The sequence below is a fragment of the Xiphophorus hellerii genome, chromosome 7 (assembly GCF_003331165.1).
Source record: "Xiphophorus hellerii strain 12219 chromosome 7, Xiphophorus_hellerii-4.1, whole genome shotgun sequence".
NCBI classification, from domain to species: domain Eukaryota; kingdom Metazoa; phylum Chordata; class Actinopteri; order Cyprinodontiformes; family Poeciliidae; genus Xiphophorus; species Xiphophorus hellerii.
In genome coordinates, this window is record NC_045678.1 from 16,835,303 (window position 1) to 16,862,608 (window position 27,306).

Sequence of the window (27,306 nt, forward strand, 5' to 3'; positions counted from 1 at the left end):
TTTATTGCCCAGCCCTACACCAGATGTGACCACATTTCTTAATCTGTCACTATTCGTTTCCATGAGATTTATAGGTATAGTTTATATCTCCATGGTAACTCAAAACCATATGCCACCCGAAGAGGACACGTGTTGCTTTAACTGGGGGTAGCTAACGTTTGTAGTACACTATTTGGCTGTGACTTAAGAAACGAAGACAAGCAAACACAATAGAAGCCATAAGAAGTGATTATTAGTTTATTGATGCTGTATGTACCAAAATTAGCTTCTCTGAGAGTTCAGAAAACATCGTTTTCGTCTGGTCCAACACTTAATATTTTGTACAAACATGGAGCTAGACTTGAGAATAAAGGAAGCACTTCGGTTTCATGGAGAACATTCATCGTTCAGCCTTGCATTCACACGTGACACGGCTCTGGATCCACACCAGTCGTCGCCACAGGCTCATCCTTTGAGTATTTACAGAGCATCATGGTACCATTCAAGCCAGTCTGAGTCAGGCACACAGCAGCAGCATTCACCTGGTCCCTACGTGATAAGGTTCTCATTTCTTTTCCTTTTTGACAAAAAAAAAAAAAAAAATTGTCTGGCTATTCTACTTAGTAGAAAAATGTAGATAGTATACAATAAAATAAGGAATTTAAGTAAAAATGCAGTTAACAGGCACATGTATAAAACTCATTTATACATTTAAAACTTTGCTGCCTTGAAGCTTAAAAGATTGATAGTGCTTTTATCTGGACTGTACAATATAACTGGAAACAGATCTCAATAATTATAGTTTCAAGATTTTTTAGTGGTAAAAGTGTTAGAACATCTGTTTTGGTTTCTTACCAAACTTGATATCCCCTATCATTTAATTAGAATGTTTTTTAGCTGTAGTTAATGGAAACTGATAGAAAACAATAATAGAAACATTCTATTATTATATATAAACCACCACCTCAGGTCCTGCAAGGAGGTTTCTGGCACGTCACGGTCTCAGCATGAGAAGCCAGACCAGCTCTCTCCAAATATCCTGTAGAGTCACAGAAGGATGGTTGTCCGTCCAAAACGAATGAACAACTTATATTAGTTCATTCACACTATGAATGTCTCTGGACTGCAAAGAAAAGTAAAAAAAAAACACCAGAAGAAAAGCTGCACAGGTAGAAAATGGTAGAAAACTCCTCACAGCTGGCCAAATGATTGAAGCGAACTGTGTTAACCACTGTGATCTCCTGAAAGGAATATCATGGAATCAGAAATGCAGAAAAGTTTTTTGTTTTTTTTCTGAACAGGGACGAAAGTCAAGGAAAGACTTAATTCAGCTCTGATCAGCAGATGGAGTCACCCTGGACCGGCAGCCTCCCACTGCGTCGGCCCTCTTTCTCTCTTTTCTCCCGCTGTTTTTCCAGCTTCTCCTGGGCCTTCCGCATATCCTTCAGCTTCTTTTTGATAGTTGAGCGATCACTTTGACTTGTCACACCAAGTGCCTTAGGGTAAAAAAAAAATGTAATCACAACCACTGAGACAAACTATACAAATGTGTTACCTGAATTAATTTACAGCAAGTTTAATTCTGTCAGCTAATTTTCTGTTCCAATAAGCTAGAGAAGTTATTTTACTTTGGCCAGAAGGGGGCAGCAACTATGAGACCAGAGTTAAGTGATGCTGCATTCACTGGAAAATGAGTAACATTTTATTATTTCTTGGTCTTACTGAATAATTTGAAAGTGCATTTGTTCTACCTTCAGTTTGTCGCTGTCTAAGTGCAGCAGCTGCTGGCCATCGATTCCCTTTGCGGTGAATTCAGGAGTGTACTGATCCATGTTCATGCCCATTAACCAGTGACAGACCTGCTGATTGGTCCAATCGGAGATGGGCCGATTCTGCCACTGATACTCTTTCCCAACAGGGACTGGTTCATCATCCAAGGTCTGTAAAGAAAACAGATATTATAGATGGAAGTAAAAATATACCTACTGCTGCTTTTAATCCATTGTTTATTTGCCTTCACGCAAAATGTTTAAATTAATTGAAATGTATTTGAAAACCAAATCTAAAAGTTGAGCGCCTGCTGGCTGTCAGCACTATTTTTGTTTCCTCCTACGGATTATGCTATTTCCACTACATAAAGAAAATTTAGTAAGACACACGTCTCCAGTCAGAAGTTTGCATATACTCATCATAGTCCCTGATTTTTTTCCAGGGTAGGATATTAATCCCACATACAACTACAGTGAAGTTTAAAAACATGATCTGGGTGTGCAAGTTTAAACTGTGAATTTTTTTCTAATCCAAAAACCGAATTAAAATGATATGAAACAGGGTCCAATATAAGTTTTGATGTGCATTTAGGATCATTGTGCTGTTGGAAAAAACAATTGTGTTCATGTTTTGCCCATAGGAACACTAACTGTTAAGCAGGGTAGACAAAACTGGTTGTTCCAACATGAAAATGAACAAATTGAAATGACTTCAATTTTTTTTTTTTGATGAGGTTACATTTTCAGTCAAACCTAAACCAGTTTATTGATGGTTAAATTAAAAATGTACTTTCTCTGTAACTATGTATAGACTATTTCGGTTGTATGCATAATTTTCACTTCGTGTTTATCAGAGTAATTGAAAAATTTCACAGTGAATTCACATCATCCCAAATTCCTGTATTTGAAGTTCAAGGACACTTCCTTGAACTTTAAATGTCATATCAAAAAAGGTCCAAATCAATGTACTTTTCAAGGTGATGTTGAGTTTATTTAAATTTCTGACCAAAACTTAGAATTGATCAATAGGAGTGCACCGATTGCAGTATTTTTCACCGATCCCCGATTTTTAAAATTATTTTTAACTGCAAACGTGCAGAAATAATCTGGTGGGCCGGTTTATCAGTTAAATCTATCTCACTGCAGAGGAAAAAGACAGTGCTTGATTTTTCGACCTTTGCTGTAGTAGATGGCATCAGTGGGTAAGATTCAAATCGGTGCACCCCTACTGATTTCCCCCCAACTTGGTTCAGCAGCCACATGATATGGCATTATGACTATTTCTGTGAGAGTGCTTCTCAATATTAACAACAGGTGATAGCTGAAATATGTTTCAACAGGACTTTAAGTATGTTGAGAAAGCAGAGTAAAATCTTTACCTTTCTACTGAAGGGTCAGAAATGCTGCAAAGCAAATTTTAACTTTCCTAAATCTATAAAAACAAGTAAACAACAGCATGTAAAAGTTGATAAACATTCCCCAAACTAGTACACAGAAAAACAAGCGTGCATTTCTAGAAAACACCCCAAAACTCTGCAGTTTTCACACTGAGCTGCAGAGACGAACTGTATCAGATTAGAAGGTGAAAGAAACATCACTAAGCAAACAGGGAAAAACAGGACACAGCCGCGATAAAGCATAAGTATGCACCATCCAAATCATAGCCAACTTAAGAAAAAGCTAAGCCACGTGACTTGCGGCAACACAAAACAAACCGGCTTTAACACACAGACATGCAGCGCTCATATTGTCTCTGTCCATTCACGGTTTAATCTGTGCTATGAAAGGGGGCGAGGCTCAAAGGGCATGCTTGAGAATGTCCCCTTTCAGTTGCACCAGGGCGTCCCCACACAGCTTTTGTGACCGCAACAACAAGGAGAGCACTCACCTCGCTGGAAGAGAAGATTAAAGTGTGTGAGCGCCCAGACAGATTGGGTTCAGCGACTAACCCAGAGATGTCTGTACTGGGACTGGCAGGGCTAGAATCATCTATGACTGAAAAACTCTGGAACAATGGGAAAGAAGGAACGCATTTACTAAAGCAACATCAACCAAAACACCAGTTTCTGTTTAGGACGACAGCTGAGGGAAGAAATGTTTTCATGGGGATTAAAAGTAATTACAGTGGTGGTAGTTAATACTGATTACACAGCAGTCATGACTGTGACCTTAAACGTGAGAGGAAGAAAGATCAGATCCTACAAACTGCAAACAATCCACCACCCAAATTACATGATGACACTCTAAACTACAAGGAGGTCATTTCTACTGAGAACCTGGCCCCCCAAAAACAAAACACAACAAAAACAAATACTAACACTAACTCCAGGTATGAGGTAATGTTTTCTATGAAGGTATTTCAGCAGCAAGGATTTAATTTCATAAATGTTTATACGTTTGACTTGTTACTTTGAGCCTTGCAGAAGTATTTACACCCCTTTAATGTCTCCGCATTTTACCCTGTTGCAACCACAAACGTTTATGCATTTCATTAGCATTCAATGTGAGAAGCTAACAGAACAGCCCATTATTGTAAAATAGCAAAGTAATATATAATTCTCAATTTTTTTCACAAACATGAACCCAAAAAGTGTGGATAGCTTCAAGTCTTTTGGGGCCTCTTTCATCTAGAGACTTAAAGGTTAGCCTGCTCTTTGCTAAATAGAACAAGTGGAGAGATTTGATGTAGAGCATAATTATTAAGTCTAAAGATTTAGGATTGAACTTTGACTAGGCCATTCTAACTTAGGAACATACTTTGCTATAAACCATTCTACTGGCAGTGTTTTTAGGCTGCTGGTCCTGCTTGAAGGTGAACTTTCACCCAAGCACTGCCTTGTATTAATCTCCATCCATCATCACAAACTCCAACCAGCTGTCCTGCAGCTTCCCCACAGTGTATTACTGCCATCACCATGTTTCACTGTGGGTAAGGCGTGATCAGATTTTCAGCACAGTGTGTACGTAGCCTCAAAAAATATTTCAAGTTTGTGATTCTAACATGAAGAAAGAGTAAGATTAAAGGGTGTGAATACTTTTACAAGGAGACTGCTGAGCTTGGAGGAAAGAAAATAACATCCAAACTGGCAGGCTGTTTGGTTTAATCAAAGTGACTCATTAGAATGACAAATACGTAAACTCAGATAACACACACCAAGTTAGGCAGAAGTCAAACGCTTTATATTTATTTACACATAAAACTCTTAAGAGCATTTTCCAATTAGCCATAAAGTCTAGAAAATTACCCATGGGTTGTTTGTTCTCCAACTAGCCTGAATTCTTTCTTAAAGTAAATGTAAGAGGGGAAAAAACGGGTAAAATTAGAAGTTAAAACTTTACCACATACCCACTACAAAACAAGTAGTGAATTATTCCAGGGATGTAGGACTGGATCGGTTAGTAATACACTACTGAGTGTGATTTAGAGTCGAAGGATAATAAAACGTGTATACTGTACCAAATCTAAAGAGCGACTGAATAAAGAGGACCAGGAGAGATTTGTCTGTTTAAAGAAACATGGTCAATGGAGACTTGTCAGAAAGCAAAGCAGTAAAGTAAGAAAACAGCCACAAAATCAGTCATTTCTACAATAAGTGAACCCAAAGCCTCAGCTCACGTCTTGAACTCATTAAATGGGAATTGTGGGGACAGCAGCCCACTAAAATCTGGGTGACAGTCAGGCTTTCCACTCAGTAGATTTGCAGCATCACTGCAGATTCAGACTGTAATATTTCTAATACGAACAGCTGAATGCTGTAACCACTTTCCCACAGTAACCAAGTAAAACAAGTTGAAACATCTAATTACCAAATACACAAAATGTTATGCCTATCTATTGATGAGGAACTGCATAGTACCATGTGATGGAAAAACACCACAGGACCCAACCAGAACGGAGTTACCACATTCTCTATGGATCCAAACATTTTGCCTAAGGAAGTCAAGAAGGAAGTTCATCCTGGCTATTTGGAACAGTTTTACGCACAATATTTAGACACTGAGGGACAGGAAGAGACATTAAATATAATTAAAATAAAATAAAATGCAGTGCCTACAATTTATATAAATAAATTCACAAAACAGTTGTCTACCTTAGTTTTACGATCCTGGCTTTGCTCACTGCTGGTTTCATTTGCAGCGTATGGCAGGCTGCTGTTGGACGAGGATGGCTCTCTGTCTCTGTCTTTGTCTCCAAACCAGGAGAAAGGCATACAAGTGGGGACAGAGGTCATGGACTCTGCAGGAGACAGGTTCCCTCCAGATTCCTCTAGTAACTCTGCAGAACCCCTGGACATCAGATCAGTAGTGAGATACAGAATTCTGCTACTCTGACATCAAAAAAGACAAAAGCTACAATATTTATCTGCTTCAAAGCCTCAGCTATTCAGTTGCTATGGCAACAACCCTAAAATAAATCACCCTCATGTTTGTACTAAGGTTATCACTGAAAATGTAGAAATTGCAACAGAGTGATATACTTCAAGTGTTTATTTTTGAAACTAATAGTAAAAATAATAAAAGGTTTTGCCTACTGAAAGTGTGCTTTTTTTTTTGCATGTATCCATCTATCAATGCAGTGAATGCATAAAGATGATCAGACTGTTGCCGAGGCATTAAGGAAGCCCAGTTTCCCAGCCTCTGGGAGAATGGCCAGGTAGGAAATGAACTCAGCATCTCCAACAAACTTGGACTTGATAAAACACAGAACCAACAGCAGGACCAGAACCGGAAACTTCAGAGCCTCTCCTGCAAACTCTTGAATGGACTTGGCTTCATGGTCCTCTCAAGACTGCAGTGATGGTGCATAAACAACTGGGATAACTGGGTTATCCCAGTTGTTTATAACTGGGATAACTGGGATAACCCAGTTATCCCAGTTGTTTATGCACCATTTTCTACCACACTTTTTCCTTCCATTAATCCCCCCCCCCAAAAAAAATGCTTGGAAATAACACTTTCATGATATCCGATTTTGATACACTTTGTGCGACATAAGGATGAATATTATGGCTGCACAATATTAGGAAAACATGCAATATGTGATAATTTTGGTGAAAGTAAAGATATAACTTACTATAAACAAACAAACTTTGTTAATGCCTTTCTGTTTGGGGTTCATATCCGACACAAACCTCATAATGAGTAATCTGTGAAGTCTTGCATTGTCTTGACAATCTAGCTTCTGGCCAGAGTCTGATATTGCATATTGTGTATCTCAAAGACTAGAATGTAGCATTTCTTAAAATACTGTTTTATTACTCTTATCTAATATTTTAATTTGATGAGAAACTACATTTAAGGTTTTTATTAACTTTGACCTTCTAAATCAACAGAAATGTGTTTGTGCTTATTCTAAGTAATACTTTACTTTCACTTTTGGAACAGAATTGCTGAAAGAAGTAGAAGTTGACTTTTCAATGACATTTTATCAATTTGAAGGAATTTAGATGCTAGGTGTGAATTAGAAAACATCTTAACATTAAGAAAATATAGAATATTAGCAGAGTAATACCTGCTATCCAAAGAAGCTCTCATGGCCTCTTTCTCTTTGTCTTTTCTCCCTTTGCCGCCTGACTTCCGAAGGCCTCTGTTTTGATCATTAGGGATATTTATTTATTTTTTTTAGAAGGTGAGATCTTGGCTACAAATGATCAGTGAATAATTCAGATACTTGCCCAAAATCTGGAAATCGCCTTTTAGGTTTTACCGCTGTAGAAGACTCACTCAACTCCTCTGTAAAACAGCAGAGATTAGAGAGAAGAAAAAGCCTTTGCTGTTGCAGACATCAAATTAGCTTCCTGTGTACCTTTGAGTTCTTTCCCTTTGCCTTTGGACTCTCTCTTTTTCACGTTGCGCATAAAACCCGAAGGAGAGTGTGGTGAGGACGTGTGTTTTGGAGAAGACAACGAGGGATTGCTACAGCTTTCAACACTGTCCCCCAGTGACGGGGACAAAGATGGACTGCTGGACAGCTCCAATTTGCTTTTAGAAGCATCTCCGGTCTCGCCCGGATTGTCTTTCTGTCCAGTGTGGCAGACGTCGGCAGGTAGTGCTGGGCTCTCCTGTGTTGACTGCTGCCTCCCGGCAGATTCCTGCTCCTCCTGCTCGACCTCTTCTTCAGTTTCCTGCAGGGATCGAGTTAATTATTTAGAAGGACAATGCAAGGAAGGGAGAATAAAAGCTATTTATGTAGATGAAAGCTCTGGTTAGCTGTGTTGCAATGTTATGTTATCATCTTCAAACTGAGTTAGGAAAGGACTCTACTGTCTTTTAGAACACGTCTGTATATTGAGAGAATGATGAAAAACTCAAATATCACAACAGTTGATCAAATCTGCAGTCCATCCTGCAGGTTATGACACAGAATCCCACCTCCATAGTGAGCATGCTGCCCATATGCTAAAGCAGAACAGAGGGGCTTCAGAGTTTCAGACCTGAGAATGATGAGCGGGTTCAGCCAGGCCTTCCTTTAGTTTGTTTCGAGTTGGAGCCTGGCGCCGGCTCATCTGAGCCAACCGGCATTTGGCCTTCTGAGCGCTGGTGTCCAGGCGCGCTGTTTCAGGGATCACTTCAGTCCAGTCTTGATCTACAACAGAAAAATAAGCAGTGCTTGCTGAAGAAGGGGGTTCACCTTTACAGATTTATGTTTTTTTTGAGATTTTAATCATAGCGTGCACTATACCTAAGAGAGAGTCAATGGATTGTGAGTTGTTGACAGAGTCTTGGCTGCTGAGTCTGTCCTCAGCAGCAGAGTCCAGACCGCTCTGACTCTCCACAGCTGAAGCCCCTCTGGACTCCAGGGCAGCAATCTGTGGACAGAAGACGTCATGGCCATGTTTATTTCAGTGACAGCAGCAGGTTAACAGGTGTAGAAGCTTTCACTTTCTGACCCTGATTCTTACCCTGTTCTGCAGGCTCTCCAGCTGCTCCTTGTACCATTTGTCTTTTTCGTCCAGAGTCTTTTTCAGCTCCTCCTCTTTCTTCACAAAATCTATCTCTCTGTTGGGGATATGAAAAATGTTGCTCCAAGAAGACGTATTTTTGGTAATGACATAGTGGTTTCAGCTGATTGCTAATAAAACCACTTAAAAAAAAAAAAAATCATAATCTTAGCTGAAAAAAGAAATTAAACTCACTTTTGTTGGTAGTCTTTGATCAGTTTCTTGGCCTTGTTGTACTTCTTGTCCAGGGCCTCATACTGAGCCTGATTCTCGGCTAATTGTTCATTCACACTCTTGCACACAGCCTGGGCTTCCAGCCAGTAATTCTCCAGCTTTAGGATTTTGTCGTTGCTCTCCTCAGTTTTTTGCTCCAGTGCAGATTGCCTTTCTTCCCACAAAGACTTGTCCTCCTCTGATTTCCTTAGCTGCAACAAAAACACAATCTTGTACCACAAGTTTACAGAAATGTTGGTTTTCTTCTAGCTGTGATGCCAACTGTGCGTTTTAATTTAAAGCTAAATACTAAAGTAGGGGAAACATTTCAATTATAGGTGAAACAATTATTTAAAAATACAAAGATTGTTCCATATACATTACTGTATATGGAACAATATACTGTAATTACCGGTACTGTCTAATTACGGTACCGTCTAGAGCCACTACATTCACCACCTGGCAAATATATTCATATTACTTGAACCTGGATACATTTAGTAATTTTACAACCAAAAACTTTAATTTATTATACTGGGATTTTATGTGATGGATTGACACAAAGTAATGAAGTTGCATGAAATATAAACACCCAGCATGACGAGGATAATAAGGTATAACCAGAGAAGTAGCTAAGAGGTCCATGGTAAAACTGGAGGAGCTGCAGTGATCCATGAAGAATCAGTCAACAGAAAAAAATCGTAAGAAAACCTGTGAGCATTTTTCCACAAGTCATGCAGAGGAAGAACAAAAAATGGAAGAAGGTCGTCTGGCCAGAAGCGACCAAAGTTAAACTATTTGTGATGGAGGGTTACACCTCATATCTCCCTGACCACACCATCCCCACAATGAAATAAGATTGTGGCAGTATCATGCTACCATTTACTAGTCAGACTTGATTGTAAGACGGATGTAACATGGGGAAATCCCACATAATCTGCTAGAGTCTGCTACAGACTTGAGAATAAAGCAGAACTTCAGCAGGACAAAGAAACTAAACATACAGCTGGAGCAACAGTGAAATGGCTTCAAATAAACGTGTTAGAATAGTCCAGACAAAGTTCATTCTAACAAATGAAAATCTGTAGTAAGACCTGAAAACCGATGTTCACAGGTACACTTCATAAAATCTCACTGACATTGAACTATTTTGCAAAATTGACAATAATAGTGGTATATGTAAAGCTAGAAGAAGAACAATATCAAAAATATCCAGCTTTAATTGGAGCAAAATGTGCTTCTACAAAGTATTGACTTATCGATGAATGCTGCACTTATTTTTCATGAAAACAATAGAAATCATGAACCGTTGTCCTTCCACTTCACAACTATGTTCTTCTTTGTATTGGTCCATCACATAAAACCCGAATGACATATACTGAAGTTTGTGGTTGCCACAAAATTTGTAATGGTTCAGAGTGTGACTACTTTTGCAAGGTATTGCATTTGTTCTAATATTTGCCATGTGTATAATTTTAAACGAGATACGTACATTTTTTCTTATCCTACCTTTTCCTTCAGTTGATTTATTTCAGCTGTAGCAACGCTGTGCTTCAGTTGCAGCTATGGGATATGATTAAAATTAGATAGTTTGTTCCATCTAATAAATCAGATACTGTATCAACAAGAAGTTTAAACATTTATGAACGGAGAAGAGATTTGGTGTACCTCTTTGAACTTGAAGGCCATCTGAGAGCTGTTCATGTCGGTCGGCATGAACAAGGCCTCCGAGTCCGGCAGCTCCAACACCTCCACGTTTCTCCCTGGAGAGAAATTGGACCCAAGAATTCTTTCTTCTATAACGTCGTCATCCTCGTCCTCATACCTCTCCTCCTGAAAGATATCAGTTACTGTGAGTTCAAACACACCCTGATGACCTCATACACGTTGAACATTGGTACAGCGATACTTCCAGGGTTTACCCCTTGCCTGAAGGAAACAACATTGAATTAGTCCTCAGGAGTCACTTCAGGGGCTTGGCTAAGAATGTTCATGGCAATAAAGGCAAACATGAGCAACCCACTCAGTAGATAAGACTATGACCACACTCTTTGCACAGGCACACACCTTTGTAAGTTTGTCTTTCTCTGCTCTAAAAAAGCCTGTTTAATCCCTGGATAGTCTCAATGTTGCAAAATTAGACTGCTGTGGTGGCCTGAACTTCAGAAAACAAATATTTCCCAACTCTGATGAACGGATGGCAGCTGAATGAATATTTTCCAACAGAAGAGTTGTGACGCATGGCTTACTCATAGGTAGCTGCTAATTTCCTGGATGATCCAGGGGGGATTGGTGTGGGAGCGGTAAAATGGCTAATGCTGCGCAAATGTCATTACTGCATTATCATAATTACAGGATTTACTTTTGTAAAAAAATTTTTCATACAAAGTACTAAATGACCAGCTTAAGGGTCACTGTGAAGCTGACTCACCTCCTCTGTAGAGTGGTCGTAAGGGTCATCCAGGTGTTGCTGCTGCTGGTTCCTCTCCTGCTCCAGTGTCTCACTAATGAGGCGGGCCACCTCGCTCTGAGTTCCCGGCTTCTCTCGACCAATCAGAAACCTGTTTTTTTATAAGAACGAGCATACTATACAATGTAGTATTGCACATGTTGCTTTGGATACCCTACTACACAGCTTTTTGTGTCTTTGACACTAAAGTATGAAAACTAGAAATGTGTTTTTGAACTCACTTTGTAATACAGGGGAGTTAAATTTGCCTATAAATCATTACCATAGTACACTGAACCTTGGCCTCCTGTCTAAACTCTCACGAAAGAAAAGTTTCTCAACCAGCTTATTTAATTATAGTGGGATAACAGCAGCACAGTTTGGCTGCCAGCTGGATATTTAGATTGAGGTTGTTCTGAGGGCAGAGGAGGAGTTAAACTAACCTCACTGTGCCTTTGGTGTTCTTCAGGACAGTTGCAGCAAACAGCTGGGTTACTCCCACCAGACTGGTCCCATCAACCTCTACTATCTGATCATTCACCTGTATCCTACAGGAAGAGGAAGTTAAACATGTGAGGAGGATTTTAAAGCACATCATTCCTGTAGGGTTATGCACACACCTTCAACATGAAACAGAATATATTAAATGTGCTTCAAAAGACAGGATTAAACAACTATTTTCTCTTACTTTCTTTTGAGACAGCTTATAAAAATTATTGGGTTTTTTTCATGTCTCTTATGTTAAACATAGAAACGTTTTTCACCGTGTTGTAATTCAGATAATAGAAAAAAAGGGAAGAATGTATTGTGACGGGTCTAACTACCGCAGAAGAGACTTACCGTCCATCTTTCTCAGTCGCTCCATTCTCAGTTACAGTTTTCACAAAAATACCGAGTTTCTCCAAACCCTGGTCAGCTCCCACTCCCATTCCTATGATACTGATTCCAAGCCCATTGTCTCCTGCTGGAAGACAAAAATATTGATATAGAAGGACAGACAGGAAGAACGGACAAATAAGCTGCATTACACAGTTTTATTAAAAATTAAAAATGCCTAACATTTGGCTTAAGGTAAAACAAACCTGAAGTTTTAACTCTTGGTAATTAAAGAATGCTAAAAATTATATAAATAAATTACATAAATTATATGGAGGGATAAAGACTTAATGGATGGATAATGATGGATATTTGTGTTTAAAACAGAGTCACAGAAAAGGCAGAGATAAAAAGCTAATAAAAAGGAAAACATTCTTTCCTGTTATATGGAGATATGTTTGTGGTTAATTCATGCGCCAAATCACTGACGTAGCTCTATTGTTTCCTTTTGGGTTTTAAACCACTCCATTATGGGGCATTTAAAAAATACTGGGAGGCTTTAGTTGAGGGTCAAAGTTACAACCTGCAGGGAAGGATCATTATCCAAACCAACAGCTGATACCAGATGCTAAGATCTGCTTAAACTCTCTAATTATTAATTGTACGGTCTTGTTTTTAAAAAAACTTGTAATTCTATGTTCTACAGCAGCTGCTCTCCTCTGCGGTGAGAATGACGTTGCCTTAGGTGGAAGGTTGGAGAACAATCTGAATGTCACTTTTCTTACATGCTCCTCTTGAATTAACTTGCTTAATACACTAAAACTTCCTTTTGTGACTCACCCTTTTGAATTTCCACAGGAAACACATCCATTTTCTCCACTCTCTTTTCCAGCTCATATTCTGCAGACGCTGCAATAGGGTCCACATCATCATTACGCCGATCATAATCCTCATTGGAGAAGGTGCTGAAGACCTGTCCAAAATATTAAAATAGGTTATTTGGATGGCTTCAATTTTTAAACATCTCTTTTTCAGTGAAGCAAGGAGGATGCATTGTTTTTTTTTTGTTGCTTTTCTTAAGAACGGTGTGATTACACTCACAATTTAAGCTCCTATAGAGAAATGAGCTACTTTGCTTTAACACTTGCTGATAGATGGATAATGATTTTGGACCACCAACACTGAAATCCCCTCTCCTTTTTTTTTTGAACATATATAGATGCCTAATTTTTACTCATCTGTCTGTGGAGACCGCCGCTTCACATATTTGGCAGATGTAATGACACTAAAGCATGAAAAGAATTCCCTAACGATATGCTGCAGAGATGTCAGGAGTTGTGAAATTTGCAGGCGGGTTTCTCAGAGCGTTGGATGCATCTCAAAAAGACTTTTCACATGCAGTAGTGATGATCATGAGGTACTGTGGAAAGTGGGGCACAGCTGTGGAGAGGTAATCAAGCAAAGATGTATGACAAATATTCCTCTCAGTGAAAAGAAATTGAATATATGTCAAAGAAAAAAATATATTTTGATGATAACTAGATTCCTAAACATTGTTTATTATAAACAAAACATTTATCCAAGTCACAGTTATTGGCATAAGACCAAATTGTTCCTGCATTCAGAGTCTCAGAAGTCTGTCTGCTGAATATGCTCTCATCACAGCCCTGATCCTGCAGAATCACATTGTTTCTGCACATGTTCTATGTACTCAAAAAGACATAGAACAAACCAAGGGGCTTGCAAAGGAAAAATACACAGTCTTTAACATAAACCTGTTTGGCATTGTTGATTTTTCTACAGTGCTACAGAAGCCACAGCTTAAACATATAATCCTGTTGCATCTTAGATTCATTCCTCAGACACCCAGCAGAAACTGAGCTAAATAAAGTATCTAATTGTTCCTGGACTTCAGACCACAATGAAAACGCAATCAATGGCGAAATGACCTTCAAACAAAAGAACAATCACAAGCAAGTTTCCAGGTCCAAACTAGAGTGGCCATCACAGTCATCCGAAATCTCTGATAGGATTTGAAAAGCACACATGCAACACTCAGGTGGGATGATGGCGTCTGACTGATTAATCATGTTTGCAAGAATGCCAAACAAAACAGAAACCCATTCAGCATGTTGGATTTGAACTTTGGAGTGTAAAAAAATTTTTTTTATTAGAAACAAGACAGGAGTTAATTAAATCCTGAACAGAGCCTGTGAACTGTTGATAAGAAAACAGATTAGTTTAGCAGACTCCATGAGGAGCTTATGCCTCATTATAAGGATGAACCAACAAAGGACCGTCAACAAAAACCTTCAGTTTAGAGCATTACTATTGCTTATCTGGGTGAAGTCATGATGATTCTGTCACAAAAACATCACAAGCATGTTGATAATTTGGCTGCAATATTTGTACAGGAGAATGACAGCTCTCAGTAAATAGACGACTTAAAAACAAACAGAGGAGCTTAATCTTTTGAATTTTTTAGAGTTAATTTTAAAACCTAAATGACATGAGTAGATAAAGTATAGAAATGTTCATACTGACTTAACCTGCTTATGTTTTGGTTCTTAAGATGTTACATAATAGATTTGCTCAGAGAACGCAACTGTAAACTAGAAATGTTTCCTAACAAAGAGATCAGATTTCCATAATGCAGATTTAGTTTTCAAATGCATGCAGGTTAAATCTTTTCGGATTAGATTAGCAACACCCATTATGCACAAAAAAATTACATTATAGAATAAACCGCTAATTATCTTCAGCATCTGGTTGATGACCGACACTCCGAGTAGCAGAGCCCAGGGATCTTTTCTGAAACGGTTCTATACAGAAGCCCCAGCGCTTCTGGTGACACAAACCAAAGCTGGAGTCCAGTAATCTGTTCTGTCTTAATGGACTTTTTCACGTGTTTCACGTCTTCTGTTTTTAGAGTTGTTATTGTTAAATTCCTCAGATAAAAGAAATTTTAATATCTAAGATAGATTTAAATACAAAACATTTTTAGGATGTCATTATAACAAGATTACGATGATAGAATAAGAACAGGTGAGGAATCTGCCACAAGGTTAAAAGCTATTTTACTGTGGGAAAAAAGGCGGCAGCAGTTGAGAAATTAATGAAAAAAAGTAAATCGTCATTCTTCAGTCTCCCTACTATGTAGACATTGGATGCCGCCCAAAGCAGTGCAGACAGTAAATTTCCAGAATAACTCACCGAGCTCTATATTTTAATTGGCAAAGAAAGCCATTGTAGCAATTTTATACTGAATAGTAGACACCGGCATGAAGGCATAAGTGTTAGTTTTATACAACACTGCATGTGCTGGATGAATATTGCACTTATTTCAAAAATTAAAATGTACACACCAGCCCCCCCCCCCCCCCCCCCGTCTGTATTTTAGGCTGATGCCATTTATTGGATTCCATGTTTAACTGAGATTTCACAAACAAATTTATAGTATTGACTTTTAATTGGTTTAAAAGCAACCAACAAAGGTTAGAACACATTTGTTTTATCTGATTTTCACTGTATTTAAGTTATTTACGTTGACCTTCGAAACTTAAAAGCAACTCTAATGACAAAAGCTGTAAAATTTCACATTAACATCCTAAGAACTAGATCAGGCAGAAATATAAGATTTAGTTTAGACTATGTAATTAAGAGCTGAAAATGTTCTTCTCATCTTCTCTTGATTAGTTAGGTCTGGCTTTCCTGCTGCCACAAAATCCTAAAACTTCTTTCTGAAAAAAAAAAAAAAGTTCTTTGCAGAAACCTGATCACACAATCACATCTTTGTTGGTAAGAAAGACAGAAAATCAATCATAAGTTCATGAGCTTTTTCCAGCTAAAAATGTCCTTAAACAAAGGTTAGTGTCCCCTCTGACCACTCTTGCCAAATTTTCCAATTACCAGTTCAGAACATGCACAGTCTGGATCAAATTAAAACTACCCAATATTTCTTTTTCTGCAGAGAAAACAAACATGTTTCACCATATTTAAAAGCCAACTGTTCCCATTGGAACCACTGATCATATCGAACAGCATAATTTACATTCTAAACGAAACCTTTACACTAGGCTTTAATAAGTTACTTGCTGATGGTTTCAGCCTGTTTTATATTTCATGTTCTACAGTCTTAATAGCCTGTGCCGACTCTGTATGTTTTAACGCACAGACACATCCATGCCCACACCCAAAATGAAACTTTTTCCATCTTTCCTCCAATTCCCCCTCATACTACAGAACACCAGAATGGGAAATGAGTCAGCAGCTGTGAGGAAAGGCAAACCAGAGAAAACCTATTGCCAGTGCAAAAAAACACAAAGGCTGTCCACTGGATTGGGGAGCATGTAATGTAAACTGAACCACCAAAAGACAACAAATTAAAACCTGCTGTGAGGGTGAGCTGGACCAAGGGTGGCAGCCAGGAGGCACCACAGCATAGTCAGGGGGGGAGAAAAGGAACTGGAGCCTGGTTGAGATCCTGGATAAATACCAGAAAATGAGCATATTATGTCTCTAGTACTTCCTGTGCACATGCCTCTGAAATGATAAACACTTGACTGAGTTCACAATGATTTACTGACAAAGTCGGAGATTGCTTCAGGAAGCAGGTACACAAACAAGAGATAATAGTGAAAGGCTTTCTATTTGTGTGAGCTTTGTTTTTTGAAACAGAAAAACTTATTTTGCAACAAGACTTGCTCTGTCTGCTGCACTTCAATTTATCCATGGAGCCCATTCAACATGATTGCAAGTGAATCTAAATATAAATAAACTGTGCAAGGAAATACTTAGTATCTAATTTGGTATCTCAAACGACCAAATTGTTAGTGAAGACATTGTTGTTGGTTCTGAATAATGCCGTGATTCATAGGTGCAAACACGTAGCAAATGTCAAAACATTTAGGTGAAACACGCTACAAACTCCAAAAAAAAAAAAAAGAATTGCAACAGAAACACACTGCAAACAGAAATGCTGCAATCACAGAAAATAGCAATGAAACCTACAATGCTGCCCAACTCCAGCAGACGTTGGGCTAGCAGCGGGCTAGCTGACATCACTGGGGAACACAAAGACACACAGGACAGATAACATGCACACACACTCACACCTGAGTACCAATTAACCTAAAAATCACGTTTTTGTATACCAGAAGAAAGGCAGAGTACCCATAGAGAACCAACATTCACAGGGGTCTTTCTGCAAACTCTATGCAGACAGACTTCTGACTCAGATTTGAAAATTGAAGGTATGTTTTCCAAAATGTCTAGTTAATAACTCTGTCTCCTCTACTGTCAGGTATCAATTTTGCAAAGCTTGTGCATCGTAGTTTTCTACAACTGTACCTGTTCAATAACACCAACGAAGACTTTTTATGGACGTAATGACAGCACCGATTTTTATTACTGCACTGCATGCATGTGCCGACTGTGGTAATATTTCCTCATCTCAACAGGTTCACCGAATGCAGCAGATAAAGCAAAAACAACAGGGGAAGAGTAGTCAAAGAAAAACAATGACACTGCATGCAATAAAGAGTGTGGGTGCGTGTCTGTAAAGGGGTTAAAGTCAGACAGTGACAAATCTTTCAGTTGTTATATAAATTAGGCTTTTTTTTTAACTGTCAAGTGAAACAAAACCACAGAGTTCACGTTTGCAGATAGGATCAAATTTCCAAAGTACTGGAGCACAAGAACAGGTTTAACAGGTTTGTCCAAAAGTGGCCGACAAAAAGCTATTTTTGTCCTTGCCAAAGCTGCTAAAACTCTCAACAGTTAATCTATTGTTTCAGTAGAAAGTGGTAAGAGGTTAATAATCAGAGACATTTTCAAAGTATTTACCTCTAACCTCACGACATACAGGGTTAATAAACACCATTGGTCTGCCTGCATTAGTATTCTGCTCTCTCTTGTCACCCACCAGCCCAGGTGGCTGAAGGGAAGTCAGATCTGCTTTGAGACATTTTGGCAACGAAAACAAAACCATGACAGCGAAGCGGTCATTTAGCTGCAGATGGAAGCTGTTATTTTTGTGTGGTTTTAATACAGATTGGCATTGATAGTGTTAGAACAAGATTTAAAGCGCATTTGAAAATGACTCGCTCGCCAAAATATTAATCCGAGCATTTTGCAAAGACAACAAAGTAAAACATGTCTTAAAACTTTGTTCTTTCTGAAACAGGTGAAGGATTCACAAGTCAGATTACAGACGAAAATGCAGGTGCACAGGAAGTAAATCAGATTACAGAAGGTGCATGCTTCCTGCATGAGCAACACAAACACTGGAATAAAGAAAAGATAAACAAATAATGCAATGAACTAAATTCCTGAACCACACCTGCTTCCAGTGAACACAGAAGGTAATTGCTCGACTGAACCACAGTTGGGGCTTCCTGTTCTTTTGTAGGGGGTGGGGCAAAGTCAGCAGGAGCAAATATTAGTTTTGACCTGTGAACTTTATTCTTGACAACCATTTTAAGTGTCTTTCTGTTCAATATGAAACAAATACTATGACAACTTGTTTAGATATACAACATAGCATGCTCTAAAAAGTACTGTGCTCTTTGTCCTCCAAACAGGACACACCTACAGCATGGCACACTTCACATTTTATTACTTCTGACTTTTTTCCGGTACTAGAACATGCAGAGAAACACTCAGCTCCAGATAATATATGTAAAAAGACAGATTACAACCATTCAAGCTCATTTCAATTCTAATACAACCATATAGATTTCATGCATTCCTGAAATGTTTTAAGTTATTCCGAGGGATGGCATGACAGAGGTAAATGTCCGAAACATTTGCTGTGGCCCTGGTGGTATTCTTTCAAAGGAATGACTTGGAAGACATTGCCTTCTCAACTTCACAACTTCTTGTGGAGTTGCTGCAACTACTTAAGAAAAAAATCCCTCCAAGAAATAGGTCTGATCATGAACATCATCAATTAATCTCCAGAAGTAAATATTGCCTTTGCCATCATGTTTTATATTAGCCTATTACATTATTCCACCTTGTTAAGTTTATTTCTGCAGAATAAACCAGATTTATTAACAAGTCTAAGACCCTTAGCTCCCCTGCTGCACTCATCCATTTAAGACTGAGATATTAAATGATATAAGAAACCACAGCAAGAAAGTTAAAGATGAACTGGGGAAGTAAGGGACCACTGTTGGCAAATGTGACAGATATGCCCTTTAATGATCTTTTTTCCCCGTTAGGTTTTGGTTAATGTTGAATCATTAACACTTACAACTAACCAAGAAACCTGAGGCTTCTGTTCCTTTAAATAATGCTCTGGGTTCTTCAGTGACTTTCTGGATGAATCATATTAAAGAAATTAAAAGGTCAGTTTCACCAATGCCTCTGTGGATAGCAGTCACTGTAGTTTGCTGGTGTACCCACATCTTACAAAATGGCTTTGTAACCCTATCCAGACGAATAGAGGCCAATTATCTTTTTCTAATATGTTGGGTACGACATTTTTCTTCACCTAATAAAAACTGGTGATGCCCATATTGTATTTACATTGGTCATCTCCGTCTGACATTAAAATTAGTTGATAATCTGAATCATTTAAGCATGACAAAAAAAACCCAACTTTTTTTTATGGCAGCGGGTACTTTCTGCTTTTCTGTGATCTGCTACACATGTGGAGCAGCAGACGCCAACTTCATCTGGCAGTAGTTATTCTGTTTCTGTCCTTGAAGCTGTCTTCATCCAAGCTTTCCTTTTTAGCCCAGATACGGCTGTTGCATATTGAAAGTGGCTCCCTCCTTTCCTTCACAAAGAGGATCTTTCTTCCACACAGGACATCTCATCTGTCAGGAAGACCTAGGATACTAAGGGATCCAATTCTGATGTGAACAACAAGCACAAAGCACTTCTTCTCTCCTGGTCAGCTAAAGCTCCAATGAATCCAATTCCAGTGCCAAATTATCTAGTAAAATGTACTGTTAGTGGAAAGCTAATGTACTGTTAGTGGAAAGCTAGTCAAGCTACATGTAGAGATGTAAACAGAGCAATATCTGCGACACAAACCTTTCGCCACCACCTCTTGAGCGAACAGTTGAACCCAAACCTGGTACATATTTAGGACAAAAGTTTGGATTTAAAGTCTTCACAAGGTTTCTTCTCTTACAAACTACCAAAAGAGCAATATTTCACATCATTTTAAATTATGTACTTCCTCTTAATTTCTTAATCTCTCACGCTGCATTATACGTTCATCACTGCCACTTGAACAAATTATGATTTCTTAAAGCAATTAGATTAGGTATCAACATATTTACTGCAGTACCAAAAGTACTACTGCAATTGCAGAAAATGCATGAGCTCAATAGGAGTTTCCAGATTTATGTGCAAATGTCAGAGACAAATGTTTGAAAACCATATGTGTCTTTATCAGCCTTCTACCTTACGTTCCCATCATTTTCTGTGAGCTTTAGCATCTCAGCCACCAACAAATATATAAAGTGTTTATCAAGGGCAGTTAGAGACCATACAATTGGCTAAATATATTGTTGGCAGGCAGATCCTAAATCTCTGGCACTTGAAAGAAGATGTCCAACCAAGTCATGCTTCCAATTCATCCTTTGCAATACAGAAAACATTGAAATTACAAAGTCAGTCGTGTTTCAATTTATTATGCAGCTTTAGTAGCTAAAATTAAAAAAGAGCAACTGTCTGGCTTGTTGCTCTGATATGACACTGGAAGGATAGGCTTTTAAATGTCCCAGTTTAATTTTAGTCACATACAGCAATCTGTTTTTGTCTTCACTCTGGGTCATCTTCTGGTTCCCTCTCCCAGGACCCTCTGATGGTTGGGATGGAAACTGGGAGGGGGATCCACACCCTGTGATAACACCAAATTTTGAAGGCCTGAATAAACATGGAAAACCGTGCTGGGGTACAAGGGAGTGTTGTTTTGTTTGATTGTGTTATCTTAATGTTGGTTAGATATTGCAGTCATGTAAAACAAAACAAAAAATGTATTTACACACACACATACAGTATATATATATGTATATATATATATATATATATATAAATTTAAACTTGACGTTTGTATTCATTCAAATCGTTTATCACATCCATTTCCAAAACACAAGGCATTTCTTGTGTTTACTCCATCAGTGGAACAAACATATCTTCTTTAAACACACAGCAACCTTCTATATCAGATGTAATTAAAGTTTTTGAGGGGTTAATAGTGTGATTAAGGTCAATTCAGTTCCACATAATTCAACTACAATCAGTATGCTTCACTTTCATTCATTTAATTTAACCTTAAGATTAAGTAACCAAGAAATGACATTTACATAACAGTGTCTAATAAAAAATTCACTGTGTTGCATGCTCTATTGTCACACATGAAACTGGGATCCTCTGATATGGCTTAGGACAGGAATGTTAGAGACTAGAAACTCTTCTTTTGTTACCGGTTGTTAAAAACAGTCCGATTTTATCTGCAGCTACATCTACTGAGCTGTGGTGACTGTCATATACTTCCAGCAGGCTATAGAAGGGATATTCTTTACTTCCAAACACTCAAGACAGTTGTGGCACAAAAATATAACCAGCAGCCAAATGGGGCATAATATTTGAATAACATGTAATTAAAGAATCATTGTTGAACAGTGAAGAAGTTGCAGTAAATCCACACAACTTAAATTCTGGACTTTTCCTTTCCCTCAAAATGAAGTTTCTATCACCCAAAAGCTTTGCCATCTGTCTCTAATCTGAATCAGGTTTAGGAATCAAAGGTAGGAAAAATCTATCCAACTGGTCAAATATTTATCAGGATGCAGAGCGTGACACCTGGCACTTAAAATATAACTGGCTACCAGGTACTGCATCCAAGTAGTTCTTTGTGCCTGCAATTATACAAACACTGATTTTGCAATTGAATATTAGCTCCACCTCTAATGGGGTCACAGGTAATATCTCTCTTCTTTATGAATAAGTCCCACCCTATGTGGGAGAAATTTTCAAAAATACAGTGAAGTGGTGCTTAAGCATTTCACGAAAGAGGCCAGATAATTGCAGCACACCATTTACAGCATATTGTGAAGATGTACAGCTTATTCAAACAGACTGTTTTCAGTCATCAATACTTCACTAATTCAAACCAGCAGCACCAACAAATGAAAACAAGGCAGCGTAAATTCAGCAAGAAAGCAATTTGTGCTACAAATATGCACAGATTCCTTGTAACCCCCTGAACAATTAAATTTTTTCTGTCACGTCATATGAAATCTTTCTTTAAACAGCTATGAAGTCACACAAAGGCATCTAGTAAACTAAAAATGTTTCAATAAAATCCTCAAAACAACCTTGCATGCTTGGAAAAACATCAACTCAGAGCACTCACTCAGAAGTGGCCGAGATTTTCTACAATACAGCATAACGTTTCACACGAAACCCTGACTGCAACTTTTGCAGGCTATAGTCCTGGTTTCACAGGAACTTTGCAAAGTCAACACTATTTCCAAAAATACCGTTACTACTACATTGGCCTAGTCTCCAAACTCCTCTCACAGCTCTCATGAGATTAAGGAGGTAGGCTGTCAAACCACCCGCCTTCCCGTTCAACAAGATTAAGTAAACCGTTTTATTTTTCTTAAGTCATAGAGCTTATCTGGTGATAGATTTCTGCGGAGTGACGCGAGCATAGCAGACAAAAGCATTCATTTTCAGCCTCTGCTAATTTGTTCTGAGTCTACAGGGAACACCAGGTCAGACACCATTGCTGAGTCAGTGAGACAGTGGTTTATGATGAAAGTACTGTACAACATATTTTACATTTGAGCTGAATAACAATGCTTTACACGTAAACAACACACTTACCAAAATGGGATCTGTGGAGAACCTAATTTTCCTTTTTGGGGGAGCGTCATCCTCATCAGAGAGACCAATAACTTCGTAACACTCATCATAATTCCCATAGATTTGATCATCCTCCTCCTCATCTTCCTCCTCCTTCTCCTCCTCTTCCCCGATGACCTGGTCTACATCTCTATCATCCACAAATGCTGCGTTCTCTATCCCATACACTACTGGAGAGACTCTATCCAGAATGTTCTCCTCCACTTGCTTCTCTAGTGAATCCTCCTCCTCTTCCTCCTCCTCCGCTGCTTCATCCTCTTCATTAGTGTCCTGACTCACAGCTAAGTTATCCTCCTTTTTCTCTAAACCAAATCTCTTGTCATCTGCTGAGACTCTACCTTCATATTCAGTGTCTGCCCCCCTTTGTGCTTCTTCTATAGTCTCTTGTGAGGAGATTTGATGAGAGTTGAGGTTTTGTCCTGATGGAAAGCTTCTTTGTAGGTCTTCACAGAATTCGTCTTTCTGCTTATCTTCAGTGATTTCATCCTCCTCACTGTCCGAGGACTCGTTCTGTACCACCACCAGTTCAGCCCGCACTGTGCTTCCCCCTCTGGAGTCAGGTGATGAAGTCTTGCTTTGTGGCTTGGGCCCTGTAGGGCTGAGAGCTGGGCCATCGTTACTCTTGAGTTTTTCCGGGTGTTTATTCCGATCTGCGTTCAGAAATCCGCCAGCTGACGGCAAAGGCTCTTTCCCATCCCTTGGGGGTGAACTCGATGGTTTAGCACCATCACCAACAGATGTCCTACTAAATCTATCAACTGCTGGTGAGGGGCACTTGTAGCTGTGGCTAATTGAGGTCGTTTGCTCTGATGAGCGAAGTTTTGGAGTGGCATCTGCTGCCAAAGATACATCACCACTAGCTGGTAATGTCGCTTTAGTTCCCAAATTTGACCCCCAAGACCCAGATTTGCTATCTTTATTTTTGATGAGGACATTATTAGCAAATGAAGAGTCAGTGACTTCTTTGACAGGAGAAGTAGCTTTGTGTGAGACGTCCTTGGATACAACGGTAGGCTGTACGTGTTGAGTGGTGCTGTGTTGTTTAGCAGATGCCACACCTTCTTTCCCAGCAGATGTGTTGTTGTCGTCTGAGTCATTCTCAACTATATAATTTTCCAACCTCTTTGACAAAGGCCCTGCATTCAGCGACACTCTAGACACATGCCTTTTTTCACCATCAGCTATCTCATCTGAGCAACTTTTAGCTGCCGATGTGGGTGTTTGCTCCAATTTGCCAGGACTCTCTTTGCATCCCGACGCTCTCCTTGCGTTTTTCTCTTCATCTGAGGCACTTCCGAGGGATAGACGATTAACCACTCTATTTGGGGACTGTTTCTCAGCTGCTGGCTGCTCCTTGACGCCTCTTTCAAAGAGTTTTCTGGTCACAGAAAACTTCTCCGCCAGAGACACTTTGTCAATCTCAACATCTTCCCCCTTGGGTGTTTTCTCTAAACTGTGGGATTCGGGGCTTGAAGCGCTGTTTAAATTAACTCTGTGAGCGCTGACTGGAAACTGCAGCTTCGTTGGGGAAACATGGGGGGCATCAGACTTTAAAGTTTGTTTGACTTCTTGAGACTCTGGTTGCTGTCCATCCATTTGTAGAAATATGTTCTTGATCTTATTCACTCTGGTTCCAAAAGGCCTTCCCCTAGACTCATCCCGGGTTTCACTTGATCCGTTTGCAAATGTTTTTGAGGCATCCTCGGACTTTGGCCCATCAAAGGAGCACTTGATGGCTTGGAAGTCAGACTTGTATGCATTTCTGTGAGGGGACGCACTTCTCAGGCTCCTCTCCCCTCCTTTGTTTTCTGTTTTGATCATCTTGGTTGTTTATCACTGCAACTTTACTCTAAAACAAATCAGCCTTGCAAATGTTTTGATGGAGAACTACAATCTGAGTTTAGGCAACCATTTCCATGGGTCCGGCAGAGATTTTCTGGAGCACTGTCCTCTCAATTCAAGCGAAGTCATCTAAAGAAAAGAAAATTAACATTTTAATTAATTAACAGACACGAGACGGAATTAAACAACAATTTCAAAAATGACAATAATTTAACTCATTTAATTTAACTTAATAATTTAGCTCATTTAAAAAAACTTAAATCAGCATATTATTTCTTATTCATTTATTTAATTTCTGAACTTTCAGTCACAACTACTGTCCATTAATATTTGGAATAGCTATCATAAAAAAATGAGAGGAGTTGTCGTGCATGAAATTGATGCAGAATGTATTCTGTTTTTTAAGAGTCAAAAAAGGGTTCAGAGAACCATTAATGATGACAAAAAATTTGAAACAGAGGTTAGATTGATAAGAGAAAAGCAATAGTTTTTTCACCAAAACTACAATCAGATACCAAAATATGAGCCATGTGTTTTGGAATTTGCCACCAATTATTAATTTTAGCTCTTTACATCCATTTCCACAATGGAGGAAATGAGTTTTATTTAGTAAAACAAAATTTGTTTGTAACTAAATTTATGATGTATAAAAATAAAAATTCAAGCATATTAGAAACGATAAATATAATTGTTGTTGAGCTCAAATGTCTAAAAAGGGTTTATATGCTGCTCATTTAGTCGACATATAGTTCTAGTTAACTTCTGATTAATTGCAATACATTTCATACCCTGCAATTAACTCAATTAAAAATTTTAATAGAGTCCCATACTACTTTTAGAAAATGGAATAAGATATGAAGTTTGGGAACTCAAGCTTTTCCCATAAATCAAAATGTCTCATTCAGGTTGTTTGGGAATGTTTATTTTAGGAGATGAAAACAAATAGAGCACAGCAGTTAATTAATTACTTCTTATTTCGTCGGAGCATAAACAAATTTTTTTTAACTTAAAGAAACATCTAAATGTCACCGGGCTTGGTGGTAAGGTTTGCTGCTAAGAGTGACGTCAGTGTATTTTGATCCATATTCAGTTTTCGCTTTTACTATACTTACCCAGACCTGGGAAACCATAAAATCAAATTTAATGTTCAACAGAGCTCAGAAGAAAGACTGCAAAGTCGTAATCCAACTAAATTTATATGCTTTTTAAAGTCCTTGTGCTCTGTTTATCTTTAAAAAAGAAAAAAAAGTTACGTTAGACTTGTGCTTTCCTTAATATAGTTGTTAACCGCGAAAAGTGGTGGGAGGTCGTTCCTTAGTACAACCCTGTGAACACTAGTCATGACATAAAAACACATTTTAGACGGAAATCAGAAAGGTTCAGGTGCAACGTAACATTGATTTTAAGGTTAGCTCGCGTGCACAACCGTTTGAGTGGACCTGAATAATAAGTTGTTTGACTGCTAGCTTGAGCTAAACTTAAGCCAAACTACTCAGGCTCGAAAGTAACGCAAAAAAGAACCATTTGCGGTACTTAAATCGGTAGGTTAACCTGTGTTGGTACCACTGGCAACTCCACCCACAGATAAAGAGCGACACAAAGTTCAACTCAGTCCGGCGACACTTCAATAAAGCCCGAACGTTAGTACCTCAGCTTCAAACAATTGATTGTTGCGTTTCAAGTACGAGTCGTTGAAGTAGTTCGCACCGGTCAAACACGGTCCTGCTGTGAACACGAAACGTAAACAACAACTTTCCCGGCCTCTCACCTAGTTGCGTTACAGAGTTAGAAGCCGAAGAGCTCGATCCGAGATTCCAGTTTTGCTCCGGTATCAAACTTGCTCCTTCTCGATCTCCGCCATCATTCCCCGCTCCAGCGGCGTTTCCCTGCCTCCTCAGACCCGTGTGTGTGCCGCGAGCTAGCTGCGCGCGCAGTCAGCCACTTCCAGTCGGGAACGCAGAGATCGGGAGCGCGCACACATTCCAGGACTGTAACCCACTACTCCTTTTCTTTTTTCCCCCCCGACCAACAGTTTCACCACAGCACAGCTTGCATTGAAATGAAATGTTAAAAGAAAGGCGTGGGAACTAGAGCTCACGTTGAACTACTTAAAGAAAAAAGGACTCATCATGAGTATGAAGATGGAAATGTTATTGGACTGTAACAGTAAATGGCTCAGATTAACATAGATGGAGTTTCTTTCTTTCAGGATTCTTTTAGCAGTGACCTCACTCTCCTGCTATGATAGCTTACCTTTTGTCACTGAAGGAGTAGCTCTAAAAGCTTGAGCAATAAAAAGAGCAAACTCAAGTACTTAATGCATTACTTTATTTCATGTTTGAAATAACATGTTTTATCTTCAAATCCCGCTGCAAAAAGTTGATGCCCCATGAACTTTTTTTATTTA

General features: G+C 38.8%; 1 protein-coding gene across 5 annotated transcripts; it reads right to left on the bottom strand.

Annotated features, from left to right (window-relative positions):
• Window positions 1-219: 219 nt before the first annotated feature.
• On the bottom strand, window positions 220-26,817 carry ppp1r9ala (protein phosphatase 1 regulatory subunit 9A-like A). 5 transcript variants are annotated; one of them, XM_032567598.1, is made up of 20 exons: window positions 26,668-26,817; window positions 23,019-25,028; window positions 13,008-13,140; window positions 12,192-12,312; window positions 11,795-11,899; window positions 11,334-11,463; window positions 10,571-10,735; window positions 10,412-10,465; window positions 8,885-9,114; window positions 8,651-8,747; window positions 8,431-8,557; window positions 8,183-8,334; window positions 7,555-7,873; window positions 7,424-7,481; window positions 7,261-7,335; window positions 5,840-6,035; window positions 5,206-5,250; window positions 3,637-3,753; window positions 1,731-1,919; window positions 220-1,475 (listed from the first exon to the last, which is right to left on the bottom strand). In XM_032567598.1, exons 2-20 carry the CDS (start codon window positions 24,876-24,878, stop codon window positions 1,317-1,319), a joined length of 4,332 nt encoding a protein of 1,443 aa, XP_032423489.1. In that variant the 5' UTR covers window positions 24,879-25,028; window positions 26,668-26,817; the 3' UTR covers window positions 220-1,316. The 5 variants fall into 5 exon arrangements, with proteins under 5 accessions (XP_032423489.1, XP_032423488.1, XP_032423493.1 ...); XM_032567597.1 differs by having other exon boundaries at window positions 12,192-12,315; XM_032567602.1 differs by lacking the exon at window positions 5,206-5,250 and having other exon boundaries at window positions 26,668-26,816.
• Window positions 26,818-27,306: the final 489 nt, after the last annotated feature.

What these genes read in the sequence shown, in the direction of transcription:
- ppp1r9ala (XM_032567597.1), bottom strand. Translation starts at nt 24,878, where the DNA reads ATGATCAAAACAGAAAACAAAGGAGGGGAGAGGAGCCTGAGAAGTGCG. An exon ending in CAAAGGGAAAGAACTCAAAG is followed by an intron (nt 7,482 to 7,554) that starts GTACACAGGAAG and finishes GCTGTTTTACAG; the next exon opens with AGGAGTTGAGTGAGTCTTCT. An exon ending in TCAGTCGCTCTTTAGATTTG is followed by an intron (nt 3,754 to 5,205) that starts GTACAGTATACA and finishes CCATTGTTCCAG; the next exon opens with AGTTTTTCAGTCATAGATGA.